Source organism: Sinohyriopsis cumingii, chromosome 2 (genome assembly GCF_028554795.1).
Source record: "Sinohyriopsis cumingii isolate HCF-2022 chromosome 2, ASM2855479v2, whole genome shotgun sequence".
Lineage (NCBI taxonomy): Eukaryota > Metazoa > Mollusca > Bivalvia > Unionida > Unionidae > Sinohyriopsis > Sinohyriopsis cumingii.
The window spans coordinates 131794716-131813804 of NC_142962.1; the positions used below are offsets into that span (position 1 = coordinate 131794716).

At 41.0% G+C, this 19089-nt stretch overlaps 1 protein-coding gene across 1 annotated transcript in view; it reads right to left on the reverse strand.

The window, feature by feature from the left end:
* Positions 1-2461, reverse strand: part of LOC149805853 (UNC93-like protein MFSD11) — a 48919-nt gene extending 46458 nt beyond the window's left edge. Inside the window, exon 1 of the mRNA XM_089950578.1 lies at positions 2308-2461. Coding sequence (XP_089806704.1) covers positions 2308-2445 — 138 coding nt within the window. The 5' untranslated portion in view covers positions 2446-2461. The remainder of the gene's footprint in view (positions 1-2307) is intronic.
* Between the last annotated feature and the right edge of the window lie 16628 nt (positions 2462-19089).

The window sequence follows — 19089 nt, forward strand, 5'->3', positions numbered from 1 at the left end:
GACCAGTCCCTAACACTAACCTCTTAATGCTGAGTGCCAAGCGAGGCAGCTGTTAGTACCATTTTTGTAAGTCTTTGGTATGACTAGAATGGGGATTAACCCCACAACCTCCCGCATCTGAGGCAGACGCTCTAATCACTAGGCTACTGGAGTGGTGGAAATCAATATTCCACACAATGCAAAAACATATTTTTTTTTGCACATACATAGAATACATGTGTTCTATGTAAAACATTTCCATGTCATGTAATATTCTTGTTGTAGTTACCATTTATTTCTTTTTTAGATGGTGGAGCACCCAATCAGCATATGTAACATCTTTGTCTGTACACATGACTGATGCTGAATTTATTCTCCTATGCTTAACTAGATAAGAGTGAATTACTTTTTACCTTCTGCTAATGCATATATGCGACCATAAAAATAGCCTTTTAACCCCAGAGATGCATGCACAAGCTGCTAATAATACTCTCTCTGTCCCGGCTGGCTCATACATGCGTTTCCGGCCAAGGGTTGGGAAACCCCAGATATGCATATACACGTTTCATATTAAAGTTTTGTATTGGATGAAATTACAAACATCCATTCTCTTTTATAATATTTAGCAAATGAAAATAGTCCTTACATGAAATGATGAATGTATTCTATTAGTAGTTTTACAGCATATAAGCGGGAAATTCTATTGAAAACGAGGTCAGTGGTGACAGTAAAACAGAATGTCAACATTCATGTATTCCGACGACGATTCTGATGGAAGTTTTGAAGGATCTGAAAGTGATGATATTGATTTTAACCAGATTCAAGATGAAGGATTCAACATTAGTATAAGTCCTGTTTTGACACCCGACATTTCAGAATTATCTGAAACGTGAGTCAATCAAATCTGGTCGGAACACGTGAGACCGGTAAATGTGGACGACTTTACAGCAGTTTCAGGGCCAGCATTTATTTTAGAAGAAAATGCAAGGGAGATAGATTTCTTTTTACATGCTTCAGGCAGTATCATAAAAAATTACCAAATCTGCAATAAAATAGTGGACACATTGGTGTGCAAAATAGTGGTGAGAAAAATAATCTAATATACATTTTAAACACATATATTGAGATATATTTTTTTATTATAAATATGTGAATATAAACACTGATTCCTGTGGATTATATGTACTTGTTGGTGGAAATGAATGGCACAAAACAGTCATTGGTAAGTGTTTAAAATTTTATTTTTCATTACATTACATAGTTTGCATGGGGCAAAATTGATACAAAAAATGTAGACAGCATGTAAATAACTCAAGAAGTTCTCATTCAGGCAGCTATTATGATGCTCTGGGGCTCAGCCTACAAACTGCTGCTAGAAGGCAGGCTGCTAATCAGGCTTAGTAGCCATAGCAGCAAGTACTTGCAGAAGGTTAAGAGTTAAGCAAGCTGTTCTTGCACATGTATATTAATAATAATTAAAGTTTCTAAAGTGTTTGGAAAAACTGTCATCAACCAAACATCTGTTGCAAAATCAAAACAAAGTTGAGAATTATATGAAAGGCAAACATCTGCAATCAAGTAGATGGATTTGTCTTTACTCTCTGGCAAAGCAATACTTTATAACTAGTTACAAAGCTGGCAAATAATTTTGAATTAGCGAAAATTAACGATATTTTTTTATTTTTATGTATAAATAATGGTCAATAAAAATAAAAAAAAAACAATAAAGTTACAAGGTTTATTCTAAGATGTGTGATATGAGCTAATAACTCAAAAACGGCAAAAAAAGTCAATCAAAAGCATTAAAATAGTGGCTTATATTTCCCAGCCTTACCGTTTTTTTTGTTGTCACTAAATCCCTGCTATAAAAAACTCTCCCCTTTGGTTTCAACTGGGGTGGGTGGGTTACTCATTATTTGTTATTTTTACAACAGATCCTGAATGCAGTGTGGTAAAAGTTTCTTTGTCAAGGCTAAAAATGTGCATGTGTTGCATTGGAAACCATATCTGTGACAGTCATTGGCGTTACAAGATGTCAGTCTTAGCCCCAAAATTTTTATGTGATGAAAATATGCAGAACGACTGTTTAAAAGATTTAACTTTCTGTATTGTTAACTATAACTGAATGGATGCTAAAAGATGTAGGTTACGGCACACGTATATAAAAACTGCCAAAAAGCACTGTACTTTATTTTTGTTAAGGACGAAAACGCCTCTACTTTAGGGGTAGGGTAAAACACAGAATGCCAATATTTATTTAGCGGATAGTTCAGGGATAAAAAACAAGAATAATCACATATCCTAAATATATGACTCAGAAGTAAGTACCTCTGCCATTGATCCTGTCTGAAATGCTGTGAATATGAACATAAACGCAATGCCGAGTACAATAATATTGTACAAGTTTCGATCGCAGCAACCGCGGTCGTCCGCCATTTTGTTACAGTATGTCACATGATTTTTCATCCTGGACAAACCTTGCAGTAGAATGGTACTCAATCATATTTCGATGACTTATTGTAACGAAGCCTAATTCGCTCACTATTGCGTCACTCTAGGGAGCTTTTATGATGTTTTTGCAATACAATTTGTTCACTTAATTTGTTTGTTTAGGCGTGTTACTATTACCTTGGTAACCTTTATCATGAAATATGAGAGTGATGATTACGGTCGATTCGTTGGTTCTTAACAAGCAATAAAACCAGCGACAAATCTTGTACACAGGTTGGCAACTGACTAAAAAAATCAAAGACTATGGCATCACAAATGATCAGGGTAGGATTATTAAAGGGGACGGGGCGGGGCGGAGCGGTGAAACAAACACGTAGTGGTCAGCATAAAGTTTTACGGACGTGGGCCAAAATATATTTCGAGGTGAAAACGGAGGACGGGCGCCCATGCACCGGATCAAACCTTAAATGTATGCCGATAGCTGCAGTAGTATGGACTTTTGTTACTCATCTATACGAGTGAGACGCGACCATTACATGTATATGGAAGGATGGATGGTTGGTTTAGAGTTTAACGCCATTTCTCAAAGCAAGGTCGGTAATATATGGCGGCCAGTATAACTGGTGGGAAAAAGAACTGGGGTGGGGGTGGGGGACCCCAGTAAGAACCACCGATCCACGGAAACTACCGGCAGCTCTCACATGCATACACTGGCTGAACCAGAGATTCGAACCAATGCAGACAGCAGTGACATGGCAGGGATCGGTAAAGACGTTTTAAACCACTCGATCATCCGTGGACCCACATGGGTATGGATACAACGATCGCACAGTGAGCAGACCCCTCCCCCCTCCGGCACAACAAAATCGCACACGACCGGTTATGTCAGCAGGTTTGTGAGTGGCCTTATCCAGTCAGTTCTTCCTCGACTTCTTGTATTAAGGTATCACGGTACCAATTGTTTTTCCATATACCTCAATGCTAATGTTTTGTGAAATAAATATACTTTCTGTCCTACTTGGGCATGCATGTCACACACTGTCATATAGAACAATGCTAGATTGTCAATTTGACAATGACATAACCAGGTACTCCATTGCATTTAAGAGAGATAACTCTACTGGAACTAGACAGGGGTAAGAGTTATCTAGTCACAACAAGCACATTTTCAGTCATGTGTACCATATTTTAAAAAAATCATAAAAAATACAAAATATGATCTAGATAGAAATTAACACAAACTCACATGTTGCCAAGAGGCTCAACATTTTTTTAAGCCAAACAGAAAGTACAACTCTTACATAATGCACCAATTACAGCTAGTGTTGTTCTTTAATTCTGAACACAATGTTCCATACACCTTAAGCTCCGCCCACCTGGACTTGCGCAATTGGTACCGTTATACCATAAAGTCACTTAAGCCGTTTACCTCATCGGTGTTCCATAAACTGCTCTGATATTTGCAGTAAAGAATTGCAAGTGTTAGGAGCATTTTGTAATGGTGTCATAACATTATCCAACTCTGATATTTGTCTTCTACAATATGGAATCTATCCATTAATTTTCGTCCTTGTCGATATCAAATGTTTTCACAGACATAATACTATCAATTAATGCAAGTGGAACTATTTTGTTGATACCGTATATTTTTATTAAGTTAAAACTAACAATGGTCGGCAGTGTTTGGTTTGTACCAGATGTTTTATAGCTGGACAGTAGTAATGGGGGAGGGGGGTCACCCTAGGGACAATGGGATTTGCCATTAAAAACAGGGTCCGTCACTCTGGGGACAAAGGAGATTTTAACATGGGTGGGCCTGTCTAGGGACGATGGGAATTTAACATGGGACTGTCTAGGGACTTGAACATGGATGGGCCTGTTTAGGGACAGTGAGAAATGATGTAGGATCTTCCTAGGGACAAAGAGAAGTGATGTAGGGTCTGTCTAGGGACAAGGTGAGTAAATTGAACAAAGTGGGCCTGTCTAGGGACAAGGGACAAACAACAGATACACATTGATAAACAGCTGTACAACCAGCAAAGAATATTTTTTTGTAGGAAAGAGAGAATAGACATGTTGTCGACACAAATACCTTCCGTTCCCAAATGTGTTAAATGAACAAACACCCAACGGTCCTATCCAGGACCACTCACCCCTCTCGACAAAACGACTACTCAACGTTTCCCAAAATCAAATAAAACTTAGACTGAGACTTAGAAAACCCTAAGATCGTGTGCGAATTTAACGTTTGCTTATTTCACGGATGTCCGACCTGCTACCCTTAAGTTGACACCAGAAATGAGTTTGTACAACGTACCATGCAAAACATGTACGAGGTCACTTGTCAGCGCCGCTTAAAGTTAGAAAAACAAGGATACCAAGTCGTATAAATGTGTTCGAACACAATTTGAAAACCGATCTCGAGTTTAAACGCATCATGGAAAGTTACAAGCAGATGGACCCTCCGAATCCCCGTAACAGTTTGCATGGAGGACGGACGAATGCCACCTGTTTGCTGTACCACGCACAAGAGGAGAAAGGAGAAGAAATCAAATACCTGGACGCGTCTTCGCCTTATTCATATGTGTGCAAATATTGTAACTTTCCCGTAGTGCACCCACAATTACTGACGAAACAAATCGAAGTGGAATTCGTTCGACACTACGAAGGATTGATTAAATGTAAAGTCTTGCCTCCCACGGACTTGACCATCCCGTTTTACCTCACCATTGCGAAGGAAAACTGATTTTTCCCTTATGTTGTACTTCTGCCGAAACGTGCAACCATGCATGCATGTGAGAGAGCTGCCAGTAGCTTCCCGTGGATCGGTGGTTCTTACTGGGGCCCCCCCCCACCCGTTCTTTTTCCACCAGTTGGTCCTTGTCATCGCACTCAGGACGAAAGTGCCTTGACAAGCACGTGGGTCAGCGTGGAATTGTTCGAACCTCTGGACCTGGGATACCAGTTGTTAGAAGTTTACGAACTTTAGCATATTCCCAAGACAGAACATTGCCACAAGAGCGACGAGACTCAAAAAGGCATTTTCGCAGACTACGTGGATCACTTTAGACCACGTAGAGAAAAAGGAAGGACGACGATCGTTTGCCAAAGTGATGTTGAATTGTTTGTGGGGGAAATATGGCACAACGACCGTCTTTACAGAAGAAAGAGTAAAATTTGATAGAACATTCCTGCTACTTTCAGATGATTCACGACAAAAAAACCAAATACATTTAAAGCACGTGGACGTCCTTCGTGAAGACTTGATATTAGTCAATTAGGAAGAAGAAATGGACCTTGTACGGGCCGACGAATTTTTGAAATATTATTGCAGCCTACATGACAGCACATGCTCGATTAAAATTGTACGAAGCCTCACACCTGTTAGGAGATCGCGTCCTGTATTTTGATATGGACGATTGTATCTACATCGATCGCCTTGGACACCATCACCCTGAAATCGAAGCAGACCGTTTAGGAGCCTGGATGGACGAGCACCCCGACGACAAGATTCTAAGTTTTGCTAGTGTTGGTCCTACAACTTACAGCTACGAATACCGGGACCAACGAGGAGAAGTGCACACCGAGTGTAAAGTGAAAGAATTGACTCTAAATCATTGCACCAGTCAAGTGGGAACTTTGGCGTGCTGAAAGAAGCATTGTAATCTGGAGAGGATCAAGCCTTTTAAGTGACAACCTACGGACCTCACAAGATTGTAAGTTTAGCCACACACCAAATCGTCACTCGACCCTTAGAAAAAGTGTTTCAAATCTTATACCAGAAGCGAGTGCGACTTTCCAACCATATCAGTTACCATTCGGACAAGCTGATATTGGTCAGGATATAAATAGGGAAAACTTCCAAGACTGATAGTTCATTTTGACAACCAACGCCAAGCGAGAAAGATAAATCCTTTGAGACAGACACAATTTAAGTTCAATAAGCCTCAAGTTGAGTGCGATGCCGTGCCTTGCGATTGCAGGGATGCCGTACGCTGTGACCTCAGCAATTCAGCACGACATCACGGGAACTTCGCTATAACTACTACTACACCTACCATGGAAAGTGATGCTGTGTGTGTCATTCCTGACTCATGCGAAAGCGATGCCACTCGTTATCTTGGTCTGTTTACTTGTTTTAATCTTCAACGCGAAACCGTACAGCTACCACCCTTCGAATGTCATCCATGCCTGAGCAAACTACATCGGGTTTCACCGTACCAATATCAAAATAAATACGTGAAAGAGGAATATTCGTTGCCTGTCCGGCTGTCTGGATACTGCGACTTTGAAAGTTTATTCCAAACCTTCCAAGAAAGGTGGACTAAATATCTGGGATGACCTAACCCCGAAGAATTAGCCAGAGCGACATTTATCTACTTGGACGAAGTTATAAAGTCAAGTGCTTCCGTTGCGGTGTATCACTTCACGAGCGGGAGCAAAAAGACACCGCTTACCTGGAAGATGCTCGACAGTCTCCGCACTGTCTCTAACTACCTTTAGTGGGGCCGAAGTAATCTCTTCATGAATATTTTAGAAGAGAACATTTGTGCTTTGCCTGCGGAGTTGAGAGTACGCATTTACTGACAGCTGGTCAAAATACAAGTGAAACGTAAAGAACAATTGCATCCTTTAGTCACCAATGTTTGAACCACTGATACCTGAATGCCATAAGAGGACTGATTCTGATGAAAGTGTTTCAGTGATCAGACATTGATAAACTACCCAAGGACAAGAAGGATTGGTTTGCTACTGATTCTATTTACTGCAAGGTAGCCTTACCGCAACGAATTCCAGACGAAGAGTAAGAGGCTTACAAAAATCTTTTACACAGTCAAATCTTGCTTAAAGAGGAAACTTCTGTACGGTGTATGGTGTGCAAGCTAGTGACTAAATAATTTAGATTCGCCACTGGAGTACGATCAACTTTGTACATTTATTTACTCCAACAAAAGAGGGTATAAAACTTCGGTCGTGATACAACATATTCTGTGGAAGAAAGTCAATGGCACTTTTCAGACTGGAAGATTAGCAACACTTTTTACGAGAACTGTTTTCTTTGAATTGGGGACATCGTGTAGTGTTTGTCTTAGTGACTTTCTTTCTGGGATTTCGTTACCAGCAGATTCCGTTTGGACTCTTTACGAACAATACTTATTACAAAACGTGATGGTGTTTCCTTTAAATACGCACGAGAAACTCACTCTGTTAAAAGCATTGCGCCTTCATCTTCAAACTTCACAACTCTGTTTGAAGAAAAATTTCTTTGTGAAATTTTAGCTACTCCGGATGGTTACGAAGATGTGTGTATATGTTGTTGGTTACACTCTCGCTGGAAAGATGTACGTGACTGGAAAGGATTTGGTTTCGAGGCTTGGACGAAAGAAGTGGCTTACATTACCAAAGATTTGTGTTATGCATTCAAAGGATAAAGTGAACTTAAAGTGTCCAATGACATATGTGACCTTTAAACTTGCGTCAGCCGTAGTGCCAGAAAAACCTGGCACCGAGGAAAACCACCCCATTCAGGACAGGATTGTCATAGACATGCACATTTCCGAAAAGCCATCCGGGAGGACATCAATGAGACTGGGCCAAGTAGTGTAGAGACTATAAGAACATAACCAACGTGTTACTTGGACACCACATCTTCGTTACCCATGCTGTACAGTCACTTGTTTATATTCCACTTTGATCGTTTTGATGTGTATTTTATCGATGTACTTAACCGTTTGGCTCTTATGTATTTTTGTCTTTCGTGTCCAATTTTAAATAGTTTGGGGAAAAAAAACGTGTCCTGAAAAGAGTACAGAAACTCTTCTCTTGTCTCTTTTAGTTTTAAAAGTGACATCACCTTTGCTATGGATACCTCTACTGTCTCTTCTACTTCTTCCTCTACATTAAAAGTCCTTGACGAAACGTTAGATCGTGCCAGTTGGGATGCCTTATATCTTCGCCATCCCTTTAACATGTTAATTGCTGGACCGATTGGTTCAGGCAAAACCAAATTTGTCAAATGTTTGATTGAACCTTTGATCGATCGTCCACCTCACGCATCGTGTGGTCTTACAAGACTGGTAATCGACGTACAGCCTCCTGCGAGAAAGTCAAGAAGATTCCATCGTGTTTGTGGAAGGCATTCCTCGCGAAGACGACGGTATCGTGTCTGACCCCAGTCAAACCCATCTGGTCATCTTTGACGATATGTTAGGAAAAATCGAAGAAGAAATTAAACTGTAGTTTACACGCAAAGGGCATCATCATAATGCCAATGTCATTTACATTACTCAAAATTTGTTTCAACAAAGTAAATCCCATTGCACCACACCATTGGTCTCAATGCTGATTACGTGATCTTGTTTAAGAGCCCTAGAGATAAATCGCAAGTGCAAGTGTTAGCCAAACAGTGAGGAACTTGGCTGACTCGTGTGTATGACTATGCCACTCAAAACCCATTATCCCTGATTATTTGCGATTTCGTACCCTTCTGTTTCACAACTGGTACCAAGATGGAGGGCATACCGTTTACACGCCCCCGTCGACTTTAAAAAATCTATCAGAACCTCGGACACTTTTGGTATGTCTCACACATCGTCAACTTCAGTCTCATCATCCCGTCAAATTAATTCGTGAAAAAAAAAATCCACAAACACGTGCTCGTGTCTTAGAAGCCAGTCTCAGAGAAGTCTTACGATGGTTTATGGGGACAGCATGTCAAAATTACTTCAAGTTGTCATTCACATCCCCCATCAAAGCAAACGCTTTTTTTGAGAGAAACAAAGTAGCCTTGACGCAACTGTCAGATCTCCGCATCAACCCTCAAACCAAAAAGCAAATCATATTGAAACCTGGAGGTAGTGGTACTCTAGGAGGTGTCATCATTCTCTCCCTCTTCAAATGGCTTCCCAATGCCCCAGCATTGATCCACAAGAAAAAAGCTACTCGCCTAACCAAATGTACCCAGAAGAAATAGAGCAGTGGTGTCAAAACCAGGTCACAACCCCAAAAAAATGAAAAGTCCAAAGAAAAGACTCAAGAAAACAGATTCTACCCGCAGAGGTACTGCGACGCGAACGCAACCTTAAATCACCAAGCCACGATCTGCGACGGTGATTGTGTGTGTCTCCAGTAGCCTCAGGTTCTTCCACTTTACCGTTGCTAGTGATGCCATCCACGACCGATTTGTCACCCGTCTTGGACAATTTGATGAAGAAAAAATGTAAACCTGTGTCTCAAGGAACTTCTCCTCCAGCGGTGACACCCTCATCCTCCACTTTAGCTGCAGCGGCAGCTTATAACAAAGTACATGCCTCCAAAATTAAAGTCCAAGAGAGATCGAGCATGTGACAGAGTTTACTGGACTTATCTAAGCAGGAACTGTCCCGATTTAATCCGTTGCGAACACCTCAACGTTGAGAGTAGCCTGTCATAAAATTGATCAACGTACCGACAATCAGTGGCGACCCATTCCACCATAAAAGAGACCCGCGGAAGATGATGTGTATCATTGCTTTTTTGTACTCCTGAACGTCAAAAGATGTCACCCGCCAGAAGTGCACACCACCATCGCCGTTCTCCTGTCCAAAAATGAAAAAGAAAAGGACAGTCTCGTCGTTTAACCCAAAGTCGGAAGAAACGTCTAACCCAACATTGTTCACCCAAGAAAAGACCCAGTTGTCTAAAGAAAAAGAGGAACAGCCAAAGAGGAGGTTTATTTGATGAGATTGTCAAAGAGTTAGTCAAGCAGACTGGTCACAAACCCTACTTTAAAATATATCCCCCAAAAAGATAAAGGTACGCGTGCCAAGCCATCGATAACAGTGTACTTTTTGTGTGTGCTCCGGAAAGAAATGGAAAGGACTGCATTCTCGTTGAACCAAACATTGGGAGGTATTGTCAGTTCTGTTCATAGCCCCAACATTTGTGTAAAAACAACTCATTCAATCAGCTTCGAAAGACGTCATTGATACAGTGTGCGAATGTTGCTTGAATGTCTTGAAAGGCACGATACCTTTGTCTCAACACCAGAAAGATTGCTTAGCCAAGCATCGACACGTTCTTCGCCAAATGGTCAAAAATAAAATACCCATCCGTCGAAAGAAAAAGATGTTATTGCACCGCAGATGATTTGTGCACCTGTTGCTGGAACCCCTGGTGAAAGGAGTATTGGGAACAATGATTTCAGGACTCGTCGGAGCTCATGCTTCACAGAACGGTCCAAGATAAAAAAGACAAAGAAGATAAAATGGACCTCTTGGGTGAAAAGATCTCAGACGTGTACTTTGGAATCTGTTGGAAGCTGTAAACGAAACAGCTACACCGACTCTGACAATGTTTAAGGCCCTGATGATAAGTCCATTGCCGCCACCAGCAGCCCCCAGTGACCGAGACAGATGCAGCCCCACGGATGCGAGAAGAGGAAGACGTACTAGAAGTGTTTCAAACGTTGTGAGCGGCTCCCATTCCCAGTATGATTGCAGCGTCGTTGTTGACCCTTCCCCTATTCCCCAACGAGAAGACCTCAAAAATCGGGTTAAAAAGATGTCCACTCCTCCTTTGACAAATGTGAAAAAGAAAGAAGGGAAACTAGAAGTGAAGAAAGATAGCATGACAAAAGCCACCCCATTACCATTACCCCCCCCCCCCCCCCGATTTCTACTCCCGTTTCATGCCGGACACGTAAAACCGTTTCCAAACCATAACCTTACCCAAGCTAGAGTAGCATCAGTGAAGAGTGGGAGACTTATTGGAGAGAGAGAGAGAGAGAGAGAGAGAGAGAGAGAGAGAGAGAGAGAGAGAGTCTTGATAGAGAAATTGTTAGTCAGCATTTACTACGATCGATTCCATTCTGCAGAATACGGAGGAGTTCAGAAATTGTAAAGTGCTGCCAAAATCCGACTCAAAAGCACGTTTACCTTAATTGCAACGATGGTTACAAGAACAAGCCATGTAGACCTTACAAAAACGCATTCATGAAAATTTTCCAGAAATCGCACCCGAGTGGAGGGTATCGATCATCAATGGCAAGCCGATTTAGCCGATATCTCTCATTTGGCCACCTACAATCGCGGCTACAAATATTTGTTTTGTGTCATCGAAGTCTTTTTCCAAATTTGCCTGATTCGTACCATGAACATCCAAATCGAGCACTGAGTTAGTCAGAGCCTTAAAACTGGTGTTAAAGCAAAGTAGTCGTCACCCTCTTCAATGACAAATCTACATAGGCACCGAATTCCCGAACCAAGCTTTCCAAAAAGCTGACATCGGCATCTTCAGCAACAGCCGATTTTAAAGTTATTTTGTTACCCGGTAGTATTGAAGGAAGAGTTGAATTTGATCTTTGTGTATTGCAGTGTGGTGGAGTACAGCTTGGTGGGACACACAGCCGTACCGTTACTGCGAGTCATTCCGTTCAAAGTGGATTCTGCCGTGATTATTGACGCAGAAAGTGGAAACACCTATCACGTTCACCGTGAATTTTTGCATCCTTCATTGTTTGCCCGTCATAAAGTGGTATTTCGACAGTGTCAATATTGGTATAAAAAGAGATCTGGGACAAAATATTTCATTCTCCTAAGGGAAAGTCACAGTGAAACACCATTTTTGAAAACAATTCTCTAACGACTTGTAAGTCATGTATCCAGTGTACCGAGGAGCCGCTGGACGACGAGGACATGCTTAAGGAGATATCCTGAAATCTGCGTTTAGTTCGGTGGCCCCCGTTTTGAACCCGATGGTGACACGAGAATTGCATGCCTTGAAAGATGCCGCTTTGACGCAAGGTAAAGATGTTCTCCAAAATGTCATCATCGACAAACAAAATCCCAAAGAAGGCTTCTTGAGAGCAGGTAAATATGTCTTGCTTTAAACTGAAAAGGATATTTTGGGTTGACAAAAAAACTCCCATAAATGCCCTGAATGCCGCCGAGTCAAGCATTCCTTCTTCCCTCACGCCTCAGCAAGGACAAGGCAGAATGAGACCACGACGAAGACACCTCTCTAGAGGGCATCACACACGTAGCCAGAAAGCCAAACAAAAGAAGAACCGTCAGACAATTAGACGTTTTTGATTATTACACAACAGAGAGAAAAACTGATGCACCGAGAGTCTTGCGAATGTTCCAAGTCGGAACTAGATCTGTTTTCCATGCCACCCACCATGATGACGTGGCAATAATCCCAATAGTAGAATGTCATCCCATCTCCTCTTTGACGACCTCAGCCCCATCTGATTTGAAATCAATGGACAGCCCGAAGATTACATCGATCTGAATATCAGTTACTTGTACATGAAAGTCAAAGTGATCAAAACGGACGACACCGCTCCAGGAGCCGATGCCGCAGTAGCTCCCACTAACAATTTAATGCATTTCTTGTTCAGCGAGGTGGATTTGTACTTGAATAACAATCTGGTCAGCGGCAGCATGGATACTTACCCTTTCCGAGAGTACCTCAAAAATCTCTTGACTTACGGGAAAGTCGCCAAGAACACTCATCTGGCGAGAGCAAGTTCGACGACACAGTCCTGACAGCAGCGGACGATTCTCACAACATAGGCTTTAACGACGGTCGAAAGAAAATCCTGCAAGGATGTAGTTTAGAACTGATGGATCGTTTACATTTGGACATGTGGTTGCAAGATAAGTATTTGCTAAATGGAGTGGATGTCCGCCTGAGACTGAATCGAAACAGTACCATTTTACACTTGATGGCTCATGCCAACGAGTAAAAAACCATCTCCAAGAAGCCAGACTTTACGTGCGACGCGTGGAAGTGTTACATAAAGTGGGAAACGACATCAGTCACACTTTGAGCAGAACTACCACCAAGTATCCGATACGACGCGCGGAAGTGAAAACCTTCACCATTGTCGCTGAACTCCGATCCAAGATCTAAGATCATCTGTTCCATGGACAGTTACAAAAACGTTTAATCATTGGTATCGTCAGCAACGAAGCCTTCAGCGGAGCCATCACTGTCAACCCTTTCGATTTTAAGCATTACAGAGTGTCCAAGATCGAATTCAGTCGAGATGGCAAGACCTTGTGTACCAGACTCTTCGAACCTAAGTTGGTCGAGAAAATTTACTTGAGATCGTACCTGCCCCTGTACGAATCCACGGGACAGTTAGGGACCAACACCGTACGACAATTATGCAGGAGGTTATGCTTTGTGGGTCTTTGATTTCTCTCCAGACCAAGGCAGTGACGAAAAACATTTCTACCCTATAAAATCTGGCCAACTTCGTGTGGAACTTCAATTTGCAGAATCTCTAACCAATACGGTGAACATCATCTTGAATGCCGAATCCAGCAATACTCCAGAAATCAACAGTTTGAGAGATGTAATTCTAGACTAGTAGAAGCTATGGAAGACTCTTATACCGCTTTGAATGGTGAAGCCTCTTTGGAAATGGATTCCGATGATATCTTGAAAGCAGAACCGCTCACTAAAACAAAAAAAGGATAAAGACGAAGAGAACATGGTGATGATGTCCAGAGGGCCAGAACAAAAACAACATTTAGTCTCCTGCTTTGCCAATCACCTGTCAGAAAAAATTACAGCGTTGACCAAGAAACATTGCTATGGATGTCAAAACGATCATCCCAGTCAAATTTAACACGATAAATGCGTAATGATGAGTCAAGAAGAAAAATTGGTCAAGTATCTGGATGAAGCTTGTGGTTTCATCTCGGAAGAAACAGTGTTGCATCAGTGGTATAAAGACTTGCGTGACCATTCCTCCCTTCCACTGACTGCTCTGGAGATCCGTCACATAGATTCTCACTTTCCACAGAGTACGGAAACGCAGCTATGAGATGTTTGCTTGACAGAGATTTTCAAGCAAAAAGTTAGGATTGAATTGATGACTTATCAGTACCTGTGATATTTTTATTTTAAATGGATATCTGAGAACTTTATTACCTTTTGAAAAACAGTTAGTACACCTCTTCTTGGAATCCTGTCGTGTGCGCTAAAGATGCACTTCCTCAACGCAAACCTAAAGACCATCAAGCTTTTGTCATCGAGACCGACGACAGTCATCTACTAGGAACCCACTTGGTAGCTGTCTACTTTCCTAAAGATGGTTGTGTGGAATATTTCGATTTGTATGGATTACCGCCTTTGGAAGACGACATCGTCAACTTTATGAGAAGAAATGCCCAGATGACACATTTCAATAATGTAAAATTCCAAGGTACATATTCCATTTTGTGCGGACAATATTCTCTTATTTTCTTCATCAACGCAGTTTTGGATATCATTTAGAACATTTAGTGACTTTTTTGATTGTGTCTCTTTTAGAAACGATGTTAAAGTCGAACGATGGTTTTGTGACCATTTTGGATATCTCTTGAATTTAGCTAGGAAACGTAGTGTGTATCAATGGCCTCGTGACCTTAATCAGTGGATGTCAAACTTGACTTCAACCCTGTCATTAAGTTACTGTTTAGAAAAAAAATGTTGATATTGTATTTATTGTTGTTTGTTTGTTGGTTGAATAAAAATGTTGTAAAATGATTGTGGTTTGTTTTAAATAATGAACAGTGTATAAAGGTATATGCTCTATGACTTCTCTATATCCCTCTGTGTTAACTGAGCTATAGCGTCCTTTCCAAAACAACGCAAGGATGTTTTCTATGCGTACGCGATTGAGACATATAAAGCGTAGCTGTGTCCAGTCTTACCATCCATAGTTGACTCGTTAACTCGTGAAGATGACTTCTAAATTAGCTAAACTAAACGAAGCCCTAGTCAATTTACATCGTGTCAAGTAAAACCTGATGTGAAAGCCGGAAGAAATAGAGAATTTCAGAATACTTAAAGTGGCACAAGACCTGATGAAAGAGGTTTTTAGAGAAAAAATCAAAAAGTAGCGAGAAGAATGGACAGAGAAATACAGACTTCAGAAGCAGGAACAACAGCAACAAAAACAGCAGCAGGATCCAGAAAGAGGCTTTGTGGACTGTAGAGTGGACACCAAGGAGTACTCCTTCTCCTTCCGCAAAGGCAGGCCATATCCTGTAGGAAAACCTGCTGATAGACGGAGGCGTAATCCCAGGCGTTAAGAGAAATTGCCAAAACTCTTATCAAACAAAACATCCATTTTCAGGGCTACCTCCAACAATCTAGAACGGACATACTACTCTATTGCCAAATTTGTGTATTAATTTGTTGCTAAGATAGAAGACGTGGAGGAGAAGAAAAAGAAAGAAGAGGAGAAGAAAGAAAGGATCCTGCCTTACCTGATGCTAAGGCAGAGCTGTGAAATGAAGCCAATAGTGAGGACACATCCACAGTGCCAAGAATCACAACTACAACCACTACCACCACCACCTAGGCCCGCTGTCCCTCAAATTGAAAATTGGGACGAGGAATTGGAGAGGCAGCGGCAAGAGTGGGAACCGGAGCGACAACGAGAGGAACCATGGGTACCACATCATCCGAGGGTTTGGAATAGAAAAAAGATGGAACAAGTCTTCAATATTTCTCAGACTAGGGAATGGTATAATGAAGCAACTCAACGCCCTTCTGCACCCCCAACAACAACAGTCAATTGGGAGAACGACTGCAGTAAACGCTGCATGTGCGGTACTCGGCCTGCGAGGTGTAAAAATTAAGAAGGTGCATCTGGAGTTTTAATAAAACAGCCCTTCTCAGTGCTAACCAGATCTCTAGAAAAAGGAGACTGATCAAGTTGCCAATAGTATGTTTGTTTTTGTTGGTAGTGCGTGTATGTGTGTGTGTCTTTTTTCCCTATAAGAAAACCTTTGTCCCTACTCTAATGAGTGTTTGTTTTCTGTTTTCCTTTGCTAATGTAATAGTGTGAGTATCTTTTTCCCATACCAAAAACCACGTCGCTACATAATGTATGTTTGTTTTGTGTGAAAGTGAAGTAGTGTAACTATAAACACTGACTCCTTTGCTAGCGTAATTGTAGGTGATGGTGTTTTTTTTTTAAAAACAAAAACTCTCCTTCTCCACTATGTGCTGGTAGAAAGTATAGTGGTTTTGTTGGTATTAGTGTTTTTTTGTTTGCTTTTGCTATTAAAATTTTTTAAAAAAAGTTTCTTTTAGGTTAGCACTCTAATTGCTTATGAATCTTTAATATGTGATATAAATTGATATTTTCCTTTACGTCCGTGCTTGCAAATATAAAACGGAGCGTTAGAAATGGGGCTAGCGACCGAAATTATTCCTGCTCCAGCAATGAGTGCACTAAGGCGTCTCGGCCTCATAGTATCCTCAGGCTGGAGTCTTAGAGCGCAGGAAAAACGTACAACCCTGCTCCTAATTTGGGATAATAACGACAAAGAAGAAGAAATAGACAACATACGACCCAGAAGACGTAGAGGAGGAAGAAGGCGGCAACTGAAGGAGAGTACTCCGCAGACCCAGACTAGTAGGACACCCACTACGAACCACCAAAACAACCCCCAGCAGTCGACAGGACCAACAATAAAAACAGAAACCAGTCCTATTAGTATGGCTGCCCAGGATAAATCGATCAATGACTCGATCGCACAAATAATGGAGACGTATGCAAGCAAAGTTATCACACCCCAGTTAAATCACCAAGGCAGGAAATCACACATGACACACTGGTAGCTGACTAGGAAATGTCTTCCTCTAGTGAAGAAGAAACGGAAGAAGAAATAGAGAAAGAAACAGGTAGATGAAGAGGAAACTGACCCAGAACTAAAACGGTGTAAAGAGATGGGACTAGAACCAGCACTAGACGATGTGAGAAAGGCAGGGCACTTTGTCAATGCCATAAAATACCTAGCCTGGAGAACACTAGACACCAAGAGACCCCGACCGGCACAATGGTTCTATGGTGTAAGAATTCTCTCTCAATACTATGATAATGCTTATACGCAATATCCAATCTACCAGCTTGTGGAAGCGGAATACTACGTGTTAGTGATACATAGCTACCACTTCCCAGATACCATCAAACACGACAAGAGAAGTGCGGCGAAAATTAAAGAAACAGAAGACCGCAGGGGAACTTTCAGCTAGCCTGCCAAAATAGCCCTTCTCAGGGCTCTAAGTTGCCTATTAACAAACTGATTCCACTTTGGCTTGGAATTACCACTCGATAATACCCATACACTGATCTGATCATTTATCCACCGCCTCAAATTTAATAACTTATTACACCTAATAGTGACTAAAAATTTTAAAGTCCCTTAGATATACCAATAAATACAAAACATAGGGTATTTTCAACGTACTAGAATTTTTTCGAAGTCAAAATATAGGAAAATTCTGAAATTCAAACAATCTGACAGAATTGCACAGATGGCTTACACATTTTTGGGTTTATTTATTGTCCACTAGCACAAATGGACATTATTTGAAATAAAATACGTCCTGGCGTTTTAGGGTCAATCGGTCGATTGAAATAATACGTAAAACTAAATCTGATTGGCAGCTGAAAATTTTGGTTCGTACTCTTACTTGGAGAAAGCAGGTTTGTAAACCCGATTCTAATTGGCAGTTGAATGTTTTGGTTGGTTTTCTAACTTGGTGGTATCAGGTATGTAAATTCGAATTAGATTGGAAGTTCAAACCTTTGGCTAGTTTATCTATTTGTGCTAACTCAACCATACTAACTATGTAAGGCTGCATCTGATTGGAGGTTGAATTCTTTGGCTAGTTTTGCAACTTGTAAGGTTCGATATATTAACTCAAATTTGATTGGTAGTTTATTGCTCTTGTAGAAATTTAACTTGTAATATGTAACCAAGATTGAATAAATCTAATTGAATTCACAACTAATAACTTAATTCTTTTAGTTGGGAATATTTGGTGTTAGCTATGATTGGAAATGCTAATTGAATTTAATAAAACGCTATTATCAGTTGGCGGATTGGAAATTGTTTGTTTGGTTTTGAGAGCCGATCCTAAATTTCTTTCCACTTTTGCCTCGTCCAGACAGACCAATTAAGAAGTGTGACACTCACACATAAACACGGAACTGTAGCGGCACCATTCTTACAGTTCCGACTAATCAGGAATCTCAACATTCGAGATTTAACCAGTCGCAAAAGCACCCGGTGCATAGGCGACTTTCATATTTATCATTCATTCATTCATTCATTCAGTCTGGTTACCGATCCGCTTTATGTCTACCATTTCATCATACTCACATCACATCATTCCTCAGTTTCGGGACATTACACTAGTAAGAAGCGGACATGCCCACTTATAAGCATAAAGTTGTAGTTTTTGAGGAGGTCAGAGAAAATATTCATAATCAACATACCACTATAAAGAAGATTTCAGCAGTCCGTCAAGCAGAATCAGCCAGCAGACGAGGACCAGTAGCCCGCATAGCAGCCCGCCAAGCAGTAACGTCCTGCAGATGAGGCCCGGCAGCTGCCTGGGAGCCCACCCTGCTGTATCGATCTGCAGACGAGGTCCAGCTTCCCATCAAACGGAGTTGACACTACCTTAGGACCTGTTAGGAACTTTTGGAAAGGGGAAATCAAAATTCAAATTGTTAAGATACATTTCATTAGAATTAGACCTTCAGGTAAACCAAAGGCTATGTGTCCGATGTACTACAAAATTAATCTGTTATCAACGCAATTATTACAATCTAGTAAAATATCACTAAGTTAGTATCTAACTAGGTAACAATAATAAATT